Source organism: Salmo salar, chromosome ssa20 (genome assembly GCF_905237065.1).
Source record: "Salmo salar chromosome ssa20, Ssal_v3.1, whole genome shotgun sequence".
Lineage (NCBI taxonomy): Eukaryota > Metazoa > Chordata > Actinopteri > Salmoniformes > Salmonidae > Salmo > Salmo salar.
Window position 1 is genome coordinate 33,589,543 of NC_059461.1, and position 23,706 is coordinate 33,613,248.

General features: G+C 43.2%; 1 protein-coding gene across 4 annotated transcripts in view; it reads right to left on the reverse strand.

Annotated features, from left to right (window-relative positions):
- Window positions 1–5,146: 5,146 nt before the first annotated feature.
- LOC106580470 (transport and Golgi organization protein 2 homolog) overlaps window positions 5,147–23,706 on the reverse strand; it is a 28,684-nt gene continuing 10,124 nt past the window's right edge. For 3 of the 4 annotated variants that reach the window (XM_045703239.1, XM_014161581.2, XM_014161586.2), the window contains exons 4-9: window positions 20,124–20,243; window positions 18,058–18,175; window positions 10,335–10,402; window positions 9,925–10,075; window positions 7,359–7,463; window positions 5,147–6,744 (exon numbers count right to left, since the gene is read on the reverse strand). In XM_045703239.1, the coding sequence (XP_045559195.1) occupies window positions 6,624–6,744; window positions 7,359–7,463; window positions 9,925–10,075; window positions 10,335–10,402; window positions 18,058–18,175; window positions 20,124–20,243 (683 nt within the window). In that variant the 3' untranslated portion in view covers window positions 5,147–6,623. The remainder of the gene's footprint in view (window positions 6,745–7,358; window positions 7,464–9,924; window positions 10,076–10,334; window positions 10,403–18,057; window positions 18,176–20,123; window positions 20,244–23,706) is intronic. The other variant, XM_014161582.2, reaches the window with a different exon arrangement.

A 23,706-nucleotide genomic window follows, 5' to 3' on the forward strand; every position in this document is an offset into this window, starting at 1 on the left:
TTTTCCTGTGTCATGATGCCATCTATTTTATGAAGTGCACCAGCCCCTCCTGCAGCAAAGCACCCCCACAACATCATGCTGCCACCCCCGTGCTTCACGGTTGGGATGGTGTTCTTCGGCTTGCAAGCCTCCCCCTTTTCCCTCCAAACATAACGATGGTCATTATGGCTAAACAGTTCTATTTTTGTTTCATCAGACCAGAGGACATTTCTCCAAAAAGTACGATCTTTGTCCCCATGAGCAGTTGCAAACTGTAGTCTTGCTTTTTTATGGCGGTTTTGGAGCAGTGGCTTCTTCCTTGCTGAGCGGCCTTTCAGGTTATGTCGATATAGGACTCGTTTTACTGCGGATATAGATACTTTTGTACCTGTTTTCACCAGCATCTTCACAAGGTCCTTAGCTGTTGTTCTGGGATTGATTTGCACTTTCGCACCAAAGTACGTTCATCTCTAGGAGACAGGACGAGTCTCCTTCCTGAGCGGTATGACGGCTGCGTGGTCCCATGGTGTTTATACTTGCGTACTATTGTTTGTACAGATGAACGTGGTACCTTCTGGCATTTGGAAATTGCTCCCAAGGATGAACCAGACTTGTGGAGGTCTACAAATTTTTTTCTGAGGTCTTGGCTGATTTCTTTTGATTTTCCCATGATGTCAAGCAAAGATGCACTGAGTTTTAAGGTACACCTCCAACTGATTCAAATTATGTCAATTAGGCTATCAGAAGCTTCTAAAGCCATGACATAATTTTCTGGAATTTTCCAAGCTGTTTAAAGGTACAGTGAACTTAGTGTATGCAAACTTCTGACCCACTGGAATTGATACAGTGAATTATAAGTGAAATAATCTATCTGTAAACAATTGTTGGAAAACGACTTGTGTCATGCACAAAGTAGATGTCCTAACCGACTTGCCAAACCTATAGTTTGTTAACAAAACAATTGTGGTTGAAAAACGAGTTTTAATGACTCCAACCTAAGTGTATGTAAACCTACAACTTCAACTGTATTGTAATGACCCGGCTGGGTCATAAAGGGAAAAGAGACGGACTCTAGGTGTGCAGGTCAGAACACAGGTTTATTCCTAAACTGGGCTATTGTTCAGGCCACAGCCCACGCCGCTAAATGCCGAACGTACACAATTATACCATGTCGAGTTAAGGGTCACTCCCATAGGAACAGAGCAAGGCCCCGAACAGAAAGAAAGAAAGATGAGACAGTAATCCCTATTTATGCATTTCCAAATCCCGCGGGATTACCCATCATAAACCCCCCAACCTTTCCCTCTGTCCTGACATATTTAACCCCTGCTAGTAGCCATGAGAACCATAACACACCCACAAACACAGAACACAATACCGGGTCGTTACAGTATAAAGTTTGAATTCATTCCAACTTAGATTTGTGTGCATATGTTGTGTAATTTGTTAGACATTACTTGTTAGGCAAGGCGACCGGAAACAAACAGTGTAGCTATTCCCTCCGCAAGGCAATCAAACAAGTTAAGCGTCAGTATAGAGACAAAGTAGAGTCGCAATTCAACGGCTCAGACACGAGAGGAATGTGGTAGGGTCTACAGTCAATCACGGACTACAAAAAGAAAACCAGACCCGTCATGGATGCCGATGTCTTGCTCCCAGACAAACTAAACAACTTGTTCGCTCGCTTTGAGGACAATACAGTGCCACCGACACCGCCTGCTACCAAAACCTGCAGACTCTCCTTCACCGCAGCCAACGTGAGTAAAAAATGTAAACGTTTTAACTCTCGCAAGGCTGCCGGCCCAGACGGCATCCCAAGCCGCGTCTTCAGAGCATGCGCAGACCAGCTGGCTGGTGTGTTTACGGAAATATTCAATCAATCCCTATCCCAGTCTGCTGTTCCCACATGCTTCAAGAGGGCCACCCTTGTTCCTGTTCCCAAGAAAGCTAAGGTAACTGAGCTAAACGACTATCGCCCCGTAGCACTCACTTCCGTCATCATGAAGTGCTTTGAAAGATTAGTCAAGGATCATATCACCTCCACCCTACCTGACACCCTAGACCCACTCCAATTTGCTTACCGCCCCAATAGGTCCACAGACGACGCAATCGCAATCACACTGCCCTAACCCATCTGGAAAAGAGGAATACCTATGTAAGAATGATGTTCATCGACTACAGCTCAGCATTTAACACCATAGTACCCTCCAAACTTGTCATTAAGCTCGAGACCCTGGGTCTCGACCCCGCCCTGCGCAACTGGGTCCTGGACTTTGACGGGCCGCCCCCAGGTGGTGAGGGTAGGAAACAACATCTCCACCCCGCTGATCCTCAACACTGGGGCCCCACAAGGGTGCGTTCTCAGCCCTCTCCTGTACTCCCTGTTCACCCATGACTGCATGGCCATGCACGCCTCCAACTCAATCATCAAGTTTGCAGACGACACCACAGTGGTAGGCTTGATTACCAACAACGGCGAGACAGCCTATAGGGAGGAGGTGAGGGCCCTCGGAGTATGGTGTCAGGAAAACAACCTCACAGTCAACATCAAACAAAGGAAATGATCGTGGACTTCAGGAAACAGCAGAGGGAGCACCCCCCTATCCACATCGATGGGACAGTAGTGAAGAAGGTGGAAAGTTTTAAGTTGCTCGGCGTACACATCACGGACAAACTGAAATGGTCCACCCACGCAAACAGCGTGGTGAAGAAGGCGCAACAGTGCCTCTTCAACCTCAGGAGGCTGAAGAAATTTGTCTTGTAACCAAAAACACTCACAAACTTTTACAGATGCACAATCGAGAGCATCCTGTCGGCAACTGCTCCGCCCACGACCGCAAGGCTCTCCAGAGGGTAGTGAGGTCTGCACAACGCATCACCGGGGGCAAACTACCTGCCCTCCAAGACACCTACACCACCTGATGTCACAGGAAGGCCAAAAAGATCATCAAGGACAACAACCACCCGTGCCACTGCCTGTTCACCCCGCTATTATCCAGAAGGCGAGGTTAGTACAGGTGCATCAAAGCTGGGACAGAGAGACTTAAAAACAGCTTCTATCTCAAGGCCATCAGACTGTTAAACAGCCATCACTAACATTGAGTGGCTGCTGCCAACATTCTGACTCAATTCTCTAGCCACTTTAATAATTAAAAATTGGATGTAATAAATGTATCACTAGTCACTTTAAACAATGCCACTTTATATAATGTTTACATACCCTACATTACTCATCTCATATGTATATACTGTACTCTATACCATCTACTGCATCTTGCCTATGCCATTCGGCCATCGGTCATCCATATATTTATATGTACATATTCTTATTCATTCCTTAAACTTGTGTGTACAAGGTAGTTGTTGTGAAATTGTTAGATTACTTGTTAGATATTACTGCATGGTCGGAACTAGAAGCACAAGCATTTTGCAACACTCGCATTAACATCTGCTAACCATGTGTAAGTGACCAATACAATTTGATTTGATTTGATACTACTTTACTGTCGGAGCTAGAAGCACAAGCATTTCGCTACACCCGCAATAACATCTGCTAATCACGTGTATGTGACCAATAAAATTAGATTTCATTTGATTCAGGTCTCTCCAGACATGTTAGATTGGGTTCAAGTCCGGGCTCTGGCTTGACCACTCAAGGGAGCAGGTTTTCATCAAGGATCTCTCTGTACTTTGCTCCGTTCATCTTTGCTTCGATCCTGACTAATCTTTCAGTCCCTGCCGCTGAAAAACTTCCCCACAGCATGATGCTACCACCACCATGCTTCACCAAAGGGATGGTACCAGGTTTCCTCTGGACGTGATGCATGGCATTCAGGTCAAAGAGTTCAATCTTGGTTTCATCAGACCAGAGAATCTTGTTTCTCATGGTCTGAGAGTCTTTAGGTGCCTTTTGGCAAACTCCTAGTGGGCTGTTGTGTGCCTTTTACTGAGGAGTGGCTTCCGTCTGGCCACTCTACCATAAATGCCTGATTGTTTGAGTGCTGCAGAGATGGTTGTCTTTCTGGAAAGTTCTTCCATCTCCACAGATGAACTCTAGAGCTCTGTCAGAGTGAGCATCGGGTTCTTGGTCACCTCCCTGACCAAGACCCTTCTCCCCCGATTGCTTAGTTTGGCCGGCCGGCCAGCTCTAAGAAGAGTTTTGGTGGTTCTAAACTTCTTCCATTTAAGAATAATGGAGGCCACTGTGTTCTTGGGTACCTTTAATGCTGCAGACATGTTTTGGTACCCTTCCCCAGATCTGTGCCTCGACACAATCCTGTCTCGGAGCTCTATGGACAATTCCTTCGACCTCATGGCTTGGTTTTTGCTCTGACATGCACTGTCAACTGTGGGACCTTATATGCCTTTCCAAATCATGTCCAATCAATTGAATTTACCACAGGTAGACTCCAGTGAAGTTGTAGAAACATCTCAAGGATGACCAATGGAAACAGGATGCACATGAGCTCAATTTCGAGTCTCATAGCAAAGAGTCTGAATACTTATGTAAATAAGGTATATGTTTTTTTTAAATATTTAATAACATTTGCCATTTTTTATTTTTTATTTGATCCATTTTAGAATAAGGCTGTAACATAATAAAATATGGAAAAAGTCAAGGGGTCTGAATACTTTCTGAAGGCACTGTATACGTGACCAACAGATGCATATTAGTGAAATCCATAGATAAGGGCCTTATGAATTCATTTAAATTAACCGATTTCCTCATGTGAACTGTAACTCAGTAAAATCTATGAAATTGTTGCATGTGTGTTTATATTGTTGTTCAGTATATAAACATCAAAATTGCAATGACCACAGCTTATTCAGCTACCAACCATACATAAACATTGCTTTTTTTATGTATATATTATTATTTTTTACCTTTATTTAACTAGGCAATTCAGTTAAGAACAAATTCTTATTTACAATGACGGCCAACCCAGGACGACGCTGGGACTCCCAATCACAGCTGGATGTGACGCAGCCTGGATTTGAACCAGGGACTGCAGTGACACCTCTTGCACTGAGATGCAGTGCCTTTGACCGCTGCACCACTCGGGAGCCCCACAAGCTTTAATAAGCTTGTGATTGTCTAATAAAATTGGCTGATTAGATATATTCTTGAAAGAATACTATACATTTGCAATATAGATTGAGTTTATAATACAGATGAAAAAGTCCTTTATTCACAATTTATATCAAGACAACAGTGACATGATAAACAGGGGTTTCTATACTTCTATGGATACCTGAGGTCAGTTACATAAAACCACTGGGATCCTCAATGGTACACATCAACACACAACATTTGAAACGGTCATTACAATTTGTGAGAGTAACGGACTGTTATACATGGAGAAAAAGTGGAAAAAAAACACAGAACACTGAAGGTGTGAGTGACAAAAGGAATCCTTTCAGTTATTTCACAGCAAGGCAATCTGTTCTCCTATGCAGTATGTGGAACAAGGCAGAAAATATAAAAAGAAAAAACACTTTGCTTACCATTTAGAAAAAACATTTCAAGTGCTTTCCTCTGTGTTTTACTTGTAACTAGCAAACCTGGGTCAAAATCTGGTGCAATGATAATTATTATAGTACAAGGCAGGCTGTCGTAATATGCCTTCATAATTATGTCAAAGGAAAGGCTCTGATCAGGCCCTACACCCAAACAAGGGCACTGCGTTCATCCACCTCTGGCCTGCTGGCCCCCCTACCTCTGAGGAAGCACAGTTCCCGCTCAGCCCAGTCAAAACTGTTCGCTGCTCTGGCACCCCAATGGTGGAACAAGCTCCCTCACGACGCCAGGACAGCGGAGTCAATCACCACCTTCCGGAGACACCTGAAACCCCACCTCTTTAAGGAATACCTAGGATAGGATAAAGTAATCCTTCTAACCCCCCCCCCCCCTAAAAGATTTAGATGCACTATTGTAAAGTGGTTGTTCCACTGGATATCATAAGGTGAATGCACCTATTTGTAAGTCGCTCTGGATAAGAGCGTCTGCTAAATGACTTAAATGTAAATGTAAATGAAGGTTATAACACCTGAGATGAACATTTAGGAAATCAAAACTGTCATTTTTACAGTTTTTTATACGGATGGTGATGGCTGCTTCTATGAGTGTTACCATTTTACACTCTTGAGATACAAACCAAGTCGCCTAGAAGATGGCAGTCTGAGGCACGAAGCCAGAAATTACTTATCAACCTTTTAGTTCTCGTCTTCCTCAGCAATCCAGTGCTGAGTAAATAGATGCAATGTCAAATGTAAAAAATGTCTTTTAGTTTGTTATATTACATTTGTCCTTTGGCAATAAAACCACTTTTTAAGTACACAAATCAAAATATTTTAATGAGAATAGCAAGTTCTTTGATATAATTTAAGATGAAATAACACCCATAATGTATGATTTGATAAATTCACACATTTGTATGTCTAAGCCATGCTAAAATATATTTTCCAAAGACAACTACTTGACAAATGCAAATCAAACTCTTTCCAAACAAGTGCCATAATTTCACTCTCTCCCACCACCATTTTAAATGGAAAAAGGAAAATGTTTATTCCACTTCGGTGTAGCCAGAGCTTGCTGTGGGAGGATGGATGCAGAAAGGCACAGTGTAATTCCCATATAGCCATCTTCAGTCCTTAAGTTTGAACTGGAAAGAGCTTGTGCTCCATTGGCTGATGTCACAGTTGAGCATGGTGCGCTCTGTGAAGGTGACATTCCCTGATGAGTCTATGAGGATAATGGTATTGGTCCTGAAAACGGCAGAGACACAAAACATCAGATAAATAGAGGGGTGAAACGAGATCAGGGGCGTATGCATGTTAAATACGGGGAAAACGCATATTGTGATGCTGGGGAAGAGCTCCATAATCACCTTTCATTATCACACTAGACTGGAGGCCAGGGGCATGCTGGTTATAGATGAGATTATATGCACGAGGGGCTGTATGATGTATGGTGCGTAATTATTATGCAGCAACAGAGCTAAACGGACTGAAACAGAGAGGTACTAACTGGATTTGTCCAATAAGAAAATAATTTGTTGCAAAACGTCTGCCGTTTGCTACGGTGCGCACTAATGAAGACGACCATGGATTTGTCAAATAAGAACCAATTGTTTTCATTTTCCTTGGTGCCCTATGAATATGTCCCTGCTTTTAAACCCCACAAGCACAGCCCTCACCTCTGATGGCAGGCACCGCATGACAAATGGGAGAGCCAATTGGTGGGACTGGGACCACAGAATTAAATAAGAACACTAGGTTGAACATTGGCAAGGTTTATCACAAAAGACACTCTGGTATTATATTGTATCTCTAGGAGTCTGGCCTAGCTAATTGGTGTCATGGACTGGGAGGACTCTGACCTTGTGCCATAATGCGGGGATCGAACACACACGGAGGACAGGACCCGCAGCATGGGGCTGCTGTACCCTTCACCCTGGCTCTCCTGAGCCGGGTCAGGAGTGTTCCTAAAGAATAAAAACAGAAACCGTTCTCACTCAAACCTCCTCAGACTGTCACAGAGATTTGGAACAGAAAGGGGCGTACCTTCAGAAAAGACACAGTTCTCAACTTCTCCCTCAAACCTCCTGACTTAAGAGTTTTGGATTGGAACCAATTGGAAAAAGTACAACTATTTACCCAACTTCAGTGTTACCAGGTGCATGGAGAAAAACAGAACGTTTCTACTGAACTGAAAGTTTCAAAAACGATTTATATAATAGGACATACATTTCAGCACTACATAATGCACATTGTGGAGCTGATAAACCTATAAAAGAGTAAGGTAAGTGTAGTCTGTGGAGAGCAAAAGTTAACTGATTAAAAGCTTTGCAATTAATTCAACATAAAAGCGCAAGATTCCAACAACAGCAGTGTACTATTTTCCTAATTGCACATTCATGTAATGTGTGCAGGACTACATGTTCTCTTAGTTAAGTAGTGTTCACGTTTGATCCCCATGTAGCCATGTTGAATGTCCACCTGTGGTACTCGCAAACCAATAATGAGTAAGCATATTTATAGCCTTAGTAAATGTGAAGAAGTGTTATCCTTAGACACATTTACATGTCCTTGTAAGTTACTCCCAAATATCTTACGAGTGATAGTGAGTATGTATAGTACCAGTCAAAGGTTTGGACACACATACTCATTCAAGGGTTTTTCTTTATTTTTACTATTTTCTACATTGTAGAATAAGAGTGAAGACATCAAAACTATGAAATTACACATATGGAATCATGTAGTAACCAAAAAAAGTGTTAAACAAATCCAAATATATTTTATATTTGTGATTCTTCAAAGTAGCCACCCTTTGCCTTGATGACAGCTTTGCACACTCTTGGCATTCTCTCAACCAGCTTCACCTGGAATGCTTTCACAACAGTCTTGAAGGAGTTCCCACATATGCTGAGCACTTGTTGGCTGCTTTTCCTTCACTCTGCGGTCCAACTCACCCCAAACCATCTTAATTGGGTTGAGATTGGGGGATTGTGGAGGCCAGGTCATCTGATGCAGCACTCCATCCCTCTTCTTCTTGGTTAAATAGCCCTTACACAGCCTGGGGGAGTGTTTTGGGTCAATGTCCTGTTGAAAAACAAATGATAGTCCCTCTAAACACAAACCAGATGGGGCGGCGTATCGCTGCAAAATGCTGTGGTAGCCATGCTGGTTGAGCGTGCCTTGAATTCTACATAAATCACAGACAGTGTCACCAGCAAAGCACCCCCACACCACCTCCTCCATGCTTCACGGTGGGAACCACACATGCGGAGATCATCCGTTCACCTACTCTGCGTCTCACAAAGACTTGGCCCAAGTCAAGTCTCTTCTTATTAGTGTCCTTTAGTAGTGGTTGAAAGCCAGATTCACTCAGTCTCCTCTGAACAGTTGATTTTGAGATGTGTCTGTTACTTGAACTCTATGAAGCATTTACTTGGGCTGCAATCAGAGGTGCAGTTAACTCTAATGAACTTATCCTCTGCAGCAGAGGTAACTCTGTGTCTTCCTTTCCTGTGGCGGTCCTCATGAGAGCCAGTTTCATCAGCGCTTGATGGTTTTGCAACTGCACTTGAAGAAACTTTCAAAGTTTCAAAATATCTTTAAGTAATGATGAACTGTTGTTTCTCTTTGTATATTTGAGCTGTTCTTGCCATAATATGGACTTGGTCTTTTACCAAATAGGGCTATCTTCTGTATTTTTTATTTTTTTATTTAACGTTTATTTATCTAAGCAAGTCAGTTAAGAACAAATTCTTATTTACAATGACGGCCTACCCCGGCCAAACCCTAACGACGCTGGGCCAATTGTGATATAGCCTGGAATCAAACCAGAGTCTGTAGTGATGCCTCTAGCACTGAGATGCAGTGCCTTAGGCCGCTGCACTACTCGGGAGCCCAAGGTACCCCCCCTACCTTGTCACAACACAACTGATAGGCTCAAACACATTAAGAAGGAAAGAAATTCCACAAATGAACACCTGTTAATTGAAATGCATTCCAGGTGACTACCTCATGAAACTGGTTGAGAGAATGCCAAGAGTGCGCAAAGCTGTCATCAAGGCAAAGGGTGGCTACTTTGAAGAATCTCAAATATGATATATTATATTTTTTGATTACGACATGATTCCATGTGTTATTTCATAGTTTTGATGTCTTCACTATTATTCTACAATGTAGAAAATAGTTTAAAAAAAAAAAAAAAATTGAATGAGTAGGCGTGTCCAAACTTTTGACTGGTACTGTAGGTATATGTTTTAATGTAGATTATGCCATGTCATATTGACTGCTTCAAAATGTAAACTGAACTGCACATTGTGCAGGTGTGTGTCTTCATGTGTAGTGTTTTGAGTGTGCATGTACAGGTATTGATGAAGAATTTACTGTGTTACATTAACTGTATTATTGATAGAGAGTGTGTGGTAAACTCACAGCTCCTCGTTGTTGAGGACGTTGAGCAGGTCCTGGACCAGACCGTCACAGGGCAAGGGCTGGTTCACTACACTGGTGAACAGTCTCTTCCCATGCTGCAGCTTCCTCCACGGGGTCTCCAACAGGGAGTTACTCAAACCATAGATTCCTGCTGGAGCAGACACACAGCATTGCTAGAGAACAGAGACTCCTACAAAACGTGCATGTTATCCCCCAAAACATGCACTCACATACAGAGGCATAGGCTCATAGTCAAAATCCTGCATGCTTGTATGGTGCAATGATATAATATAGTATAATTACACACACACACACACACACACACACACACACACACACACACACACACACACACACACACACACACGTATATTAATGCAAAAGATATTCCACATGAAAGAAATGCAGACCTGGATTTAGATGGATGGGTTCGGTGTTGCCTCTGTTTCCATAGTAACACATAGTGTCTTCTTTGGCCCTGCATTGGACACCATGAGAGGAAATTACACATGCAAGTTGGCGACTGATTAAAGTTCTGTTTAATTGTGAGGGTCATCCTTTATACAATTTGCTATGATTTCCTGCTCAGCTTTGCTTAGCAGCGATTAATGGAGCCACTGCATTTGTAAAGGCAATTGAAATGCCAAATAAAAACTAGACAATGGTAAATTGTAGCATTAGATGGCAAGCAGATGAGGTGATTTAAAAAAATACAAAAATAAATTAAACAGTAGGTCGTTGCAAATCGTCCTCCAGTCTAACTAGACCTTGAGTCTGTTAACATCTCTCCTGCCCTGGCTGAAAAAGAGATCCTACTTCTATTTGGAACGCCTCTCCGACATTAAAGTCTTTTCAACTGCAGTACAGGAAAATGAATGAATGAATCACAACCAAAACAAGTGTTGAAAGTGAATTAATTGCCTTGTCAGTTGTTTGACAGCCATCAGTAGCATCATCAGTCAAATGTGTAGACTGGTGCAACACTGCATCAATATCTAACCTCCAGACTAGAACATATCCAGATACCTGCTATGGCGCTGATCTGTGGAGTCAGTGGCCAGGGTCAAAAGTTAAATACATCAAAGTCTTAACTGTTTCCTGTTTCCATCCCTGAGCTGCGCTTCTTCTAAAGAGCTATATGAGAAGAGAGAAGATTACTCTCCCAGCATGAGATTGAGACTTGTTTGATAATAACATCTACAAATTGCCACGGACAGAGGGACTGACAAAATCAAATATCTGACATGAGGGGCTCCGCTGTCTGCTAAATACGTATCCCTTCCAATTAATTAGAAGCTAATTAGCCTGTCCGAGCTTGTAAATTTGTTTATGCCGCAATAAGCAATTAAGCCGGGAAAAGAGTAGACCTTGCTCCTTTGCAAAGGGTATCTGTTTGTGTTACCATTTCTCATCTGGTGTAAATGTCCTAGGGCAGAGGAATTTTAAAAAGGCCGGTAAGTCAGTGTGCTAGTAAAACGGCTGTGGGAAAATGATGAAAGCCATTTTAACATTACCCATCTTCAAACCAAACGATATCAAAGTCTAGCTGATTAAAGCCAAACCAGAATGATACAAAAACTTTTGGCAATGTAACTGCTGGTAACTACAGTAATGACAGAAAAAAATGTGTTACTTTGTTGCATATTATCGTCTTGTAGCTTCCTTCCTTGTTGACTCGGTTTTTATACTCTTCTTCACAAATAACCCCTCTCTTGATATGTATATAAAACTGCAAACCTACAGAGAGGTGGCCAAATGGTGCTTTGGGCTCATTGGGCTGAGGAGAGATGGAGCTATTTGTGAAGATTACTCTCGGTCCCAACCCAGACAAACACTCACATACTGTTTGAACACATTGAGGTCTAAGCTTAATAGTCTCACCCAAAAGCACAATGGAAAGAAGTATTTCTGATATTCTTGCCAGTGTGTGTGGATATCAAAACCTCATCATTTCTGCTGCATGGAGATTTGAGCTGAGATGAGGAAACCATGGGAGGTGGAAGCTAGCACTGGGCAGTGTGAACAAACCAACGGGAAGAGAAAGTTCTCTGTGAAGCTTTAGAAACAGCACTTTGAAGATCTAGCTGGCCAGAATGATAATCCCCATGCAGGATAGTATATGTTTTTAAATAGAATGCAGTCCATTATTCGGAAGTGTTTAAGTAGTGCCTTATTTTGCTCCTTGCTGCTGTGCCGAGCTTGCTGATGTTTTTGACATTGGTTGAATGGGCATTTATAACCATCAGTGGGGTCGGGGGTGGGAGGTATCTTGGCAAGTCCAAGGGTAGACAATTTCTCTGATGCAGTTTTATGCATTTCATGATGCAAGTTGAGCCACAGAGCTAAACATCTGACTGTTTAGCCAGCAGCTCTAATCCCAACAGAAAGAAAGCAGCTCTAATCCCAACAGCAAGACCACCCATAGCAACATCTGATCTGACCGTCACGTCCTAGTTACTCTGTGAACAGCCATACCTAGTTCCTCTGTGAACAAAGAAAAGCCAGTCAACTTCAGCTGTGTTAAGGAAAGAACCACACCAACAACCCAATTTCTAAAAAGTGTTGGAGAATGTACAGTGAGGGAAAAAAGTATTTGATCCCCTGCTGATTTTGTACGTTTGCCCACTTACAAAGAAATGATCAGTCTATCATTTTAATGGTAGGTTTATTTGAACAGTGAGAGACAGAATAACGACAACAAAAAATCCAGAAAAACACATGTCAAAAATGTTAGAAAATGATTTGCATTTTAATGAGGGAAATAAGTATTTGACCCCTCTGCAAAACATGACTTAGTACTTGGTGGCAAAACCCTTGTTGGCAATCACAGAGGTCAGACGTTTCTTGTAGTTGGCCACCAGGTTTGCACACATCTCAGGAGGGATTTTGTCCCACTCCTCTTTGCAGATCTTCTCCAAGTCATTAAGGTTTCGAGGCTGACGTTTGGCAACTCAAACCTTCAGCTCCCTCCACAGATTTTCTATGGGATTAAGGTCTGGAGACTGGCTAGGCCACTCCAGGACCTTAATGTGCTTCTTCTTGAGCCACTCCTTTGTTGCCTTGGCCGTGTGTTTTGGGTCATTGTCATGCTGGAATACCCATCCACGACCCATTTTCAATGCCCTGGCTGAGGGAAGGAGGTTCTCACCCAAGATTTGACGGTACATGGCCCCGTCCATCGTCCCTTTGATGCGGTGAAGTTGTCCTGTCCCCTTAGCAGAAAAACACCCCCAAAGCATAATGTTTCCACCTCCATGTTTGACGGTGGGGATGGTATTCTTGGGGTCATAGGCAGCATTTCTCCTCCTCCAAACACGGCGAGTTGAGTTGATGCCAAAGAGCTCTATTTTGGTCTCATCTGAAAACAACACTTTCACCCAGTTGTCCTCTGAATCATTCAGATGTTCATTGGCAAACTTCAGACGGGCATGTATATGTGCTTTCTTGAGCAGGGGGACCTTGCGGGCGCTGCAGTATTTCAGTCCTTCACGGCGCAGTGTGTTACCAATTGTTTTCTTGGTGACTATGGTCCCAGCTGCCTTGAGATCATTGACAAGATTCCTCCCGTGTAGTTCTGGGCTGATTCCTCACCGTTCTCATGATCATTGCAACTCCACGAGGTGAGATCTTGCATGGAGCCCCAGGCCGAGGGAGATTGACAGTTCTTTTGTGTTTCTTCCATTTGCGAATAAACGCACCAACTGTTGTCACCTTCTCACCAAGCTGCTTGGCGATGGTCTTGTAGCCCATTCCAGCCTTGTGTAGGTCTACAATCTTGTCCCTGGCATCCTTGGAGAGCTCTTTGGTCTTGGCCATGGTGGAGAGTTTGGAATCTGATTGATTGATTGCTTCTATGGACAGGTGTCTTTTATACAGGTAACAAACTGAGATTAGGAGCGCTCCCTTTAAGAGTGTGCTCCTAATCTCAGCTCGTTACCTGTATAAAAGACACCTGGGAGCCAGAAATCTTTCTGATTGAGAGGGGGTCAAATACTTATTTCCCTCATTAAAATGCAAATCATTTTATAACATTTTTGACATGCGTTTTTCAGGATTTTCTTGTTGTTATTCTGTCGCTCAATGTTCAAATAAACCTACCATTAAAATTATAGACTGATCATTTCTTTGTCAGTGGGCAAACGTACAAAATCAGCAGGGGATCAAATACTTTTTTCCCTCACTGTATACTTTAAATGTATTCTGAATTCGGCTGGTTATTAGGAAGGCTCAGGAACGCTGGAATTGCATTGTGGGATGTCATGAGATGACAGTTAAGAGTCTGACGGAGTCTTTGCTCCTGAATAAAGGGATAATCTTCTACCACCACAGTCTTGAATGAATAAATATGACAGCTGCTTGGCTGTCAGTGCTATAAAAACAAAGAGTCGCACACTCCATAAATATAACCTCCCAGTACTAGGTAAAAAAACACCAACATTTCGGCATCAATGTGCCTTCTTCAGGGTCAGTGCTAACAACATTAAATTGAGGGCAATTGAGATAAAAAGTTGAAAAAAACATTGATACATTTGAAATATACTTCTTTAGTTCCGCCAAGGCTCAGTCAGAGAGGAAACAAATGCATGCAAAGAAATCAAGTCATTTGAAAGAATGCAAACCAATCGACAGAGCTATGGATTATTAATCAAGGCAATATTGGTTTTACAAGCAACATAATTAAGGGAAGGTGTAATATAAATCATGCCAATACAGATTTGAAGTTGAGAGATTAACATTTTTATTCAGTTGGGTGATAAATATACAAGTATAAGCCTTTCCTATTAGTGCATCCCCATGACGATGAGTATAAACATTATACAAGAGGAAGATATAGAGATGATGTTTAAAATGTCCGCCACACATCTTGTCCCACATCGCCATTCACCCCCAAATCATAAATCGTCACGTCATTGGTTAAGGATGGATGACAAATCCACTGATTGTAATATAGTACCTTCTCTGTATGCAAGAGACAAGACGCATCTATCGTTTCAGAAAAAGAGCAGCCACAGACAGACAGTATTTCCTCTGGGTTGTCTCTAACCAACACACATCACTGCTGTTTCACTGTGCAGAGGGGGGAAACTAATAGCTCTATAATGAGCCTTTATTAAAAAGGTCTACAAACAAATACATGACAGTCACAGCAGCTGCCATCCCTTGTCTGTTTTATTATGGCATTGCGTACCGTGGTGTCCCATCTGTCAGCATCCATACATCTAGTTGTGGGTCTACAGGAGGCTCCATAGGCCCAGGCAGACAGAGGGATGGAGTGATTTCAGACCCAGATGACTGACTGGGCCAGACCATGCATCATCAAATAAACACATATTGCTTGTTGCTCTCTCTCAGCTGACATCTCATCTCGTGTGTGTGTGTGTGTGTGTAAGTGCATGTACATTTATAGTGGCAGTGATGTCTCCTTTGGTTAAGTCTCTTACCGCAGGGTCAGCAGCCAAACATGGACAAACAGTGCCTTTGGAAAGTATTCAGACCCCTTGACTTTTTCCACATTGTTACATTACAGCGTTATTCTAAAATGGATTGAATAAAAAAAATGCTCAGCAATCTACACACAATACGCCATAATGACAGGTTTTTGCAAATTATATTAAAAATAAAAAAAACAGAAAAACCTTATTTACATAAGTATTCAGACCCTTTGCTATGGGACTCGAAATTGAGCTCAGGTGCATCCTGTTCCCATTGATCATCCTTGAGATGTTTCTACAACTTGATTGGATTCCACCTGTGGTAAATTTAATTGATTGGGCATGACTTGAATAGGCACACACCTGTCTATATAAGGTCCCACAGTTGACAGTGCATGTCAGAGCAAAAACCAAGCCATGAGGTAAAAGGAATTGTCTGAAGAGAGCCGAGACAGGATTGTGTCGAGGCACAGATCTGGAGAAGGGTACCAAAAAATGTCTGCAGCATTGAAGGTCCCCAAGAACACAGTGGCCTCCATCATTCTTAAATGGAAGAAGTTTGGAACCACCAAGAGACTCTTCCTAGAGCTGGCCGCCAGGCCAAGCTGAGCAATCAGGGGAGAAGGGCCTTGGTCAGGGAGGTGACCAAGAACCTGATGGTCACTGACAGAGCTCTAGAGTTCCTCTGTGGAGATGGAAGAAACCTTCCAGAAGGACAACCATCTCTGCAGCACTCTACCAATCAGGCCTTTATGGTAGAGTGACCAGAGGTAAGCCACTCCTCAGTAAAAGGCACATGACCACCATCTTGGAGTTTGCCAAAAGCACCTAAAGACTCTCAGACCATGAAACAAGATTCTCTGGTCTGATGAAACCAAGATTGAACTATTTGGCCTGAATGCCAAGCATCATGCCTGGAGGAAACCAGGCACCATCCCTACGGTGAAGCATGGTGGTGGAAGCATCATGCTGTGGGGATGTTTTCAGCGGCAGGGACTGGGAGACTAGTCTGGATTGAGGCAAAGATGAACAGAGCGCAGAGAGATCATTGATGGACACCTGCTCCAGAGCACTCAGGACCTCAGACTGGGGGAAAGGTTAACCTTCCAACAGGACAACGACCCAAGGACACAGCCAAGACAACGCAGGAGTGGCTTCGGGACAAGCCTCAATGTCCTTGAGTGGCCCAGCCAGAGCCCGGACTTGAACCCGAACGAACATCTCTGGAGAGACTTGAAAATAGCTGCAACGCTCCCCATTCAACCTGAGAATGGGAGAAACACCCCAAATACAGGTGTGCCAAGCTTGTAGCGTCATACCCAAGACTCGAGGCTGTAATCACTGCCAAAGTTGCTTTAACAAAGTACTGAGTAAAGGGTCTGAATAATTATGTAAATGTGCTATTTCAGTTATTTTGGGTTGAACTTTTTTTGCTTTGTTATTATGGGGTATTGTGTGTAGATTGATGAGGGAAAAAAACAATTTAATACATTTTGAATAAGGCTGTAATCGAACAAAATGTCGAGAAAGTCAAGGGGTCTGAATACTTTCCGAAGGCACCGTAACTCCTGGTCTTAATGAGGTAATTTGCATTCCTGAATAGCTTTTCTGTTACGACACAACAAAACCTGCTGAGATCTACCTACTATAATAAGCGCAATGCATTTAGAGAATGGAGAGAAGCTTATAGGTGGAGAGAAAAGAACAATACCTGAAAACAACGGAGGAGGGGGATTAAAGGGGAGAGTTGCTCTCATTCCGTGCCGTTCCTGCCCTAGGCCATGTTAGCAGGATATATGGCGCAGGACCCCTTGTCTACAGGGAGAACTCTGCATCCCCCAGCAGGAAGTGGGAAAAGTTGTTCCTAAACCCCCTGACCTCCAAAATGAGACCTAGAACCCGGTTGCCATGCCAATGGCATGTCTATAAATCCCCGTTCATGACAGCTGTCTTAGTTTCAGCAGGTTCCAGTTAGGTTTTTTCTCTAGTCTACGAAGCAAGTCCATCAAATTAAATCACGCCTGTCTGCTGCAGAGAGAAAACAGAGGGAGGGGACAAAGTTAGCTACTTTTAATATTGTCTGGTTTCCCTTTTTCTAAAATCTCAGAGCTTTTGACTCACCCTCATAAGTCAGGCTGGTAAAGAAAAAAAATTAACATGTGTTCTCTCAGAATTCTAATGATGGTCCCTTCAGCTCAAGATTTATTCTGTGTGTGAAGATAGGGAGACTGATAAAACTTTGTGTGTGTATGTGTGTGTGTGTGTGTGTGTGTGTGTGTGTGTGTGTGTGTGTGTGTGTGTGAGAGAGTGTGAGAGAGTGGGCGGCTATAGCTTATGCCATTTATTCAGAGAGAACACGTGTACAGAGACTTATTATACCCAGTGTCAAATCCACTCCTAGCCCTAGACATGTCATGGAGGTTTGGAAAGGAATAGACAGGTATAACAGTTTAGAAATAGCTACACGTTAACGTCTGACAGGCTAGGTGGAAAATCCTCTGAGAACTATGTGCCTTGGGCTAGAGCTCGAATTGCATATCTTGGCTGTACCTTAGGAAATGAAATAATTGAGACAGCATTGTCGATCAGAGTCCTATAAGGAAGTGGGCATTGATTGGTAAGGCCAAACCTCAGCAAAAATATTCATCAACCCATCCCATGTTCTCTAGTTTTGATCAGTCTGCCCAAACCCTTGACTCACTTGAACTCAGCTGTGAGGAGGTTGAAGCCGTTGTAGAGATGTCTCTCAGATGACACCCTCTTCAGGTAGGAGTAGCTGTCCTGGCTCTGATCCGTCAGGAAGTTAGACACCAAGAACCCTTCAACACAAAGAATCAACATTATTCTTACTTTTCACACTAAATGCACACATTCAGAGAGGTTGCAGACCAGTCAGGCAAGCCCAGGACCCCTACACATAGCAAGAGCAGACTTATCAGTAGGCTGCCTAGTTGGTTTTGTAACAACACACAGATTTAGTCATACCATCCTAATTAATCTTCACAACACTGGTTATTAAGCAAAATGTGATGCAGTTAAGATGAGGACATTCGAGGTAAAATATGTAACATAGGTCTTGGACTGGGTGACATCTGAGATCTGTTTCCACGTTATTTAGCACTGTGGTGCGGTCAGCCTAACGCATCACCGGGGGCTTGCTGCCTGTTCTCTATGACATCTACAGCACTCGGTGTTAAAGGAAAGCCAAGAAGATCATTAAGGTCCTCAGTCAACCGAGCCATTGACTTTACTCGGCTACTGTCTATTTACGGAGTCAGTACAGGTGCATCAGTGCCAAGACCGAGAGACAAAACAATTGCTTCTATTGCCAGGCCATCAGACAGTTTTAATTAATGTTTTAACTCTTTTCTCCCCAATTTCGTGGTATCCAATTGGTAGTTACAGTCTTGTCTCATCGCTGCAACTCCAGTACGGACTTGGGAGAGGTGAAGGTTGAGAGCCGTGCGTCCTCCAAAACACAACCCAACTAAGCCACACAGCTTCTTGACACAATGCCCCCTTAACCCAGAAGCCAGTCACACCAATGTGTCGGAGGAAACACTGTGCACCTGGCGACCGTATCAGCGTGCACTGCGCCCGGGCGCCACAGGAATCGCAGGTGAGCGATGGGACAGGGACATCCCTGCCGGCCAAACCCTCCCTTAACCCGGACAACACTGGGCCAATTGTGCGCCGCCCTAAGGGTCTCCCGGTCGCGGCCGGCTGCGACAGAGGCTGGACTCGAACCAGGATCTCTAGTGGCATTGCGGCTAGCCATCACTAGCCGTCTATTAGGTGATGCACACTCACTCACACAAAAACCACAAGCTATGACACACACACACACCTCATACTCACAATCCAATGCTGCCGTCCCACGTCATAGAGACATTGAACCACTGGACACTTCCTGTATCACACTGAGTATTTAAATACTGTATTCCCAACATAGCTCATTCTAATATCTCTGCTACTGTATCTGTAATTACATAGTTACACTGTTTATACACACCGCATATTTAATATATACTGGATTCTTGACATGGCTCACTCCGATTATATCTACTGCTGCACATATCTTTTAGTATATCTTGTGTAAATTCTTCTGGTGTAGATACTTATAGATTGCATTTGGATTACTATTACAGTGCTATTTGGGCTGTTAATTGGAGTCGCCCAGACGTTCTTGTTTTGTTCTGTACTTTAAAAAAAAAAAAAAAAATATATATATATATATATATATTTATTTGTGTACTTGTTTGACATTTTACTACATTGTTAGGAGCTAGTAACATAAGCATTTCACTGCACCCACTACAACATCTGCTAAACGGTGTACTCAACCAATAAACGTTTATTTGATTTGTTGGGTGTTAGAAGGACAGGCTGCTAGCGAATAGGGGGGAACTGCACTACATCGGTTAAGTGTCAGGAAAACACCTGACATCTGGCCTTAAAGAAAATAAACTAATTAGAAAGCTGCTATTACACTAAGAGGTGTTTCCCTCAGGGGGCTGAGCATCTGTAGTGAGGAACAGCTGGCTACTGGAGAACACACTGACACTACTATTCACTTATTGTGGTGCTAATGCTAGTGAATGAATCCTTAAAAAAGGCAGTTGACCATACCAGTTTCACGTTAGCGTCGGCTTTCTAGGAACAAAGGCTTTATTAGGAATGAAATATTAAAACACGACTGTCTGTTAAAGATGCATGCACATATCAAACTGTTCAGTGGACATTATTCTCTTCCTGATTGGTCCTCACCTCTTCCTTGTGCGTCTGGATTGGGCCTTCCCTCCAGGTAATTGGTCAGTGCGGCCAGCTTGCCCCTCTTGTTGATCCCCAGCCATGACCCGCCTTCCTTCCCCTCCTCCAGGTCTAGCCCTGACAACACAAGACAACCACATCACACTCCACGTTATCACATAACTCCCACATTAACCTTCACATTTTAACACCTCCGTGACTGAAAATAGAACAACAGGTGTAACTGACTAGTGAGATTGAATGCTACAGTGCATTCGGAAACTACTCAGACCCCTTGACTTTTCCCACATTTTGTTACGCTACAGCCTTATTCTAAAATGGATTACAGTTTTTTCCCCCTCACCAATCTACACACATTATCCCATAATGACAAAGCAAAAACTGTTTTTTTGAAATATCACATTTACAGAAGTATTCATACCTTTTGGCAAACTCAAAGCGGGCTGTCATGTGCCTTTTACTGAGGAATGGCTTCCGTCTGGCCACTCTACCCTAAAGGCCTGATTGGTGGAGTGCTGTGAAGATGGTTGTCCTTCTGGAAAGTTCTCCCATCTCCACAGAGGAACTCTAGAGCTCTGTCAGAGTAACCATCGGGTTCTTGGTCATCTCCCTGACCAATGCCCTTTTCCCCCGATTGCTCAGTTTGGCTGGGCAGGGTCTTGATGGTTCCAAACTTCTTCCAATTAAGAATGATGGAGACCACTGTGTTCTTGGGGACCTTCAATGCAGCAGAAATGTTTTCGTACCCTTCTCCAGATCTGTGCCTCGACACAATCCTGTCTCGGAGCTCTGCGGACAATTCCTTCGACCTCATGGCTTGGTTTTTGCTCTGATATGCACTGTCAACTGTGGGATCTTATATAGACAGGTGTGTGCCTATTCAAGTCATGTCCAATCAATTAAATTTACCACAGGTAGACTCCAATCAAGTTGTAGAAACATCAAGGATGACCAATGGAAACAGGATGCACCTGAGCGCAACTTCAAGTCTCATAGCAAAGGATCTGAATACTTATGTAAATAAGGTATTTAAGTTTATTTTTTATACATTTATAAAAATTAAATAAATGTTTTCGCTTTGTCATTATGTGATATTGTGTGTAACTTGATGCGGAGAAAAATGATTTAATCAATTTTAGCATAAGGCTGTAACTTAAAATGTAGAAAAAGGGATGGGGTCTGAATACTTTCTGAATGCACTGTGAATCAATAATGGCGTTCACGTACTGCTGACAATAATGCTGCAGGTCTTTACTCAAATGAGGCGAATATAGTTTGCTTATAATCATTTCTTAATTCTAGAAGAAGCAAATCAAGAACAAATGTTTCACACTCCTCCAAGCCATCACTGATTGCTTAGTTTGACTTCTCTCCAAGTGGTCAAAAAATAAATATCATAACTATGGAGTGCCAAAAAAAAAACAGCATTCAAAGCAGAGGTGATTTTGTACTTAATTTAATTTAAAATCAGGTTAAGGCTGAGCAGTGGGTTTCTGATAAGCAGACAGACAGAGACAAAGACAGAGGCCTCTGCCTTGCATTCATTATCATGTGAGCCTGGCAGATCATTAGAATGTAGAGCACAGAACTCTGAAAACGCTGAATAGATTACTCATACATTCTATTTGTCTGGACGTGGATTGAGGTGATACCCTTACACAGGGAATAAGTAAATCAGTACAGCGTTAAGAGAAATATGGATTGTTTTACTACAGCTGGTGTGATTTGCTAGACTCTTGCCGTTTTGACCTTGTATTGCACTGTACAAGAACTTGAATAAACTTAGAGAGAGGCAAAGAGCCATACGACACAGGCTGTTAATCTTGACCTAAAATGTCACTTACGACTACAAATCACTTCTCTCAGAGATGTGTGTTTCTATGAGAGAGAAGGTAACTAAGTGCAGAGGCAGGATGATACACATACATACAAAAGTATGTGGACAACCATTAAAATTTGTGGATTCGGCTATTTCAGCCACACCCATTGCTGACAGGTGTATAAAATTGAGCACACAACCATGCAATCTCCATAGACAAACATTGGCAAACAATGAACTTACTGAAGAGCTCAGTGACTTTCAATGTGGCACCATCATAGGATGCCACCTTTCCAACAACTCAGTTCTGCCCTGCTAGAGCTGCCCCGGTCAACTGTAAGTGCTGTTATTGTGAAGCTGAAATGTCTAGGAGCAACAACAGCTCAGCCACAAAATGGTAGGCCACACAAGCTCACAGAACGGGACCACCGAGTGCTGAAGTGTGTAAAACTAGTCTGTCCTCGGTTGCAATACTTTCTACCGAGTTCAAAACTGCCTCTGGAAGCAATGTCAGCACAAGAACTGTCTATTGGGAGCTTCATGAAATGGGTTTCCATGGCCGAGCTGCCACACACAAGCCTAAGATCACCATGTGCCATGCCAAGCATCGGCTGGAGTGGTGTAAAGCTCGTTGGACTCTGGAAACTCGTTCTCTGGAGTGATGAATCACGTTTCTCCATCTGGCAGTCTGACGGACGAATCTGGTTTTAGCAGATGCTAGGAAAACACTACCTGCCCCAAAGCATAGTGCCAACTGTAAAGTTTGGTGGAGGAGGAATAATGGTCTTGGGTTGTTTTTCATGGTTTGGGCTAGGCCCCTTAGTTCTAGTGAAGGGAAATCTTAGCGCTTCAGCATACAATGACATTCCAGACAATTCTGTGCTTCCAACTTTGTAGTAACAGTTTGGGGAAGGCCCTTTCATGTTTCAGCATGACAATGCCCCTCTGCACAAAGCGAGGTCCATAGAGAAATGGTTTGTCGAGATCGGTGTGGAAGAACTTAGCTGGCTGCAAAAAGCCCTGATCTCAACCCCATCGAACACCTTTGGGATGAATTGGAACGCCGGCTGCGAGCCAGGCCTAATTTCCCAACATCAGTGCCCGACCTCACTAATGCTTGTGGCTGAATGGAAGCAAGTCCCCGCAGCAATGTTCCAACATCTAGTGGAAAGCCTTCACAGAAGAGTGGAGGCTGTTATAGCAGCAAAAGGGACCAACTCCATATTAATGCCCGTGATTTCGGAATTAGACGTTCGACGAGCAGGTGTCCACATACTTTTGGTCATGTAGTGTAAGTCTACACTTCCACATGATCAATATGGGTCCACTGAGACAGCCAGGGAACAGAGAAACCCAGCCATGGCCTGTCGCCCCTGGGGATGGGTAGAGAGGGAGCTGGAGGAATCCCAGAGTTTACTCCTCCTCCCAACTGCCCACTGCACTGAGGCTAGGAAACACTGTCACCACCGATAAATCTACGATACTAGATCATTTCAATAAGCATTTGTCTATGGCTGGCCATGCTTTTCACCTGCCTACCCCAACCCCGGCCCACAGCTCAGCACCCCCTACAGCAACTTGCCCAAGCCCCCCTGCTTCTCCTTCACTCAAATCCAGACAGCTGATGTTGTGAAAGAGCTGCAAAATCTGGATCCCTACAAATCAGCTGTGCTAGAAAATCTGGACCCTCTCTTCTGAAATTATCCGCCAAAATGTTGTAACCCCTATTACTAGCCTGTTCAACCTCTCTTTCGTATCGTC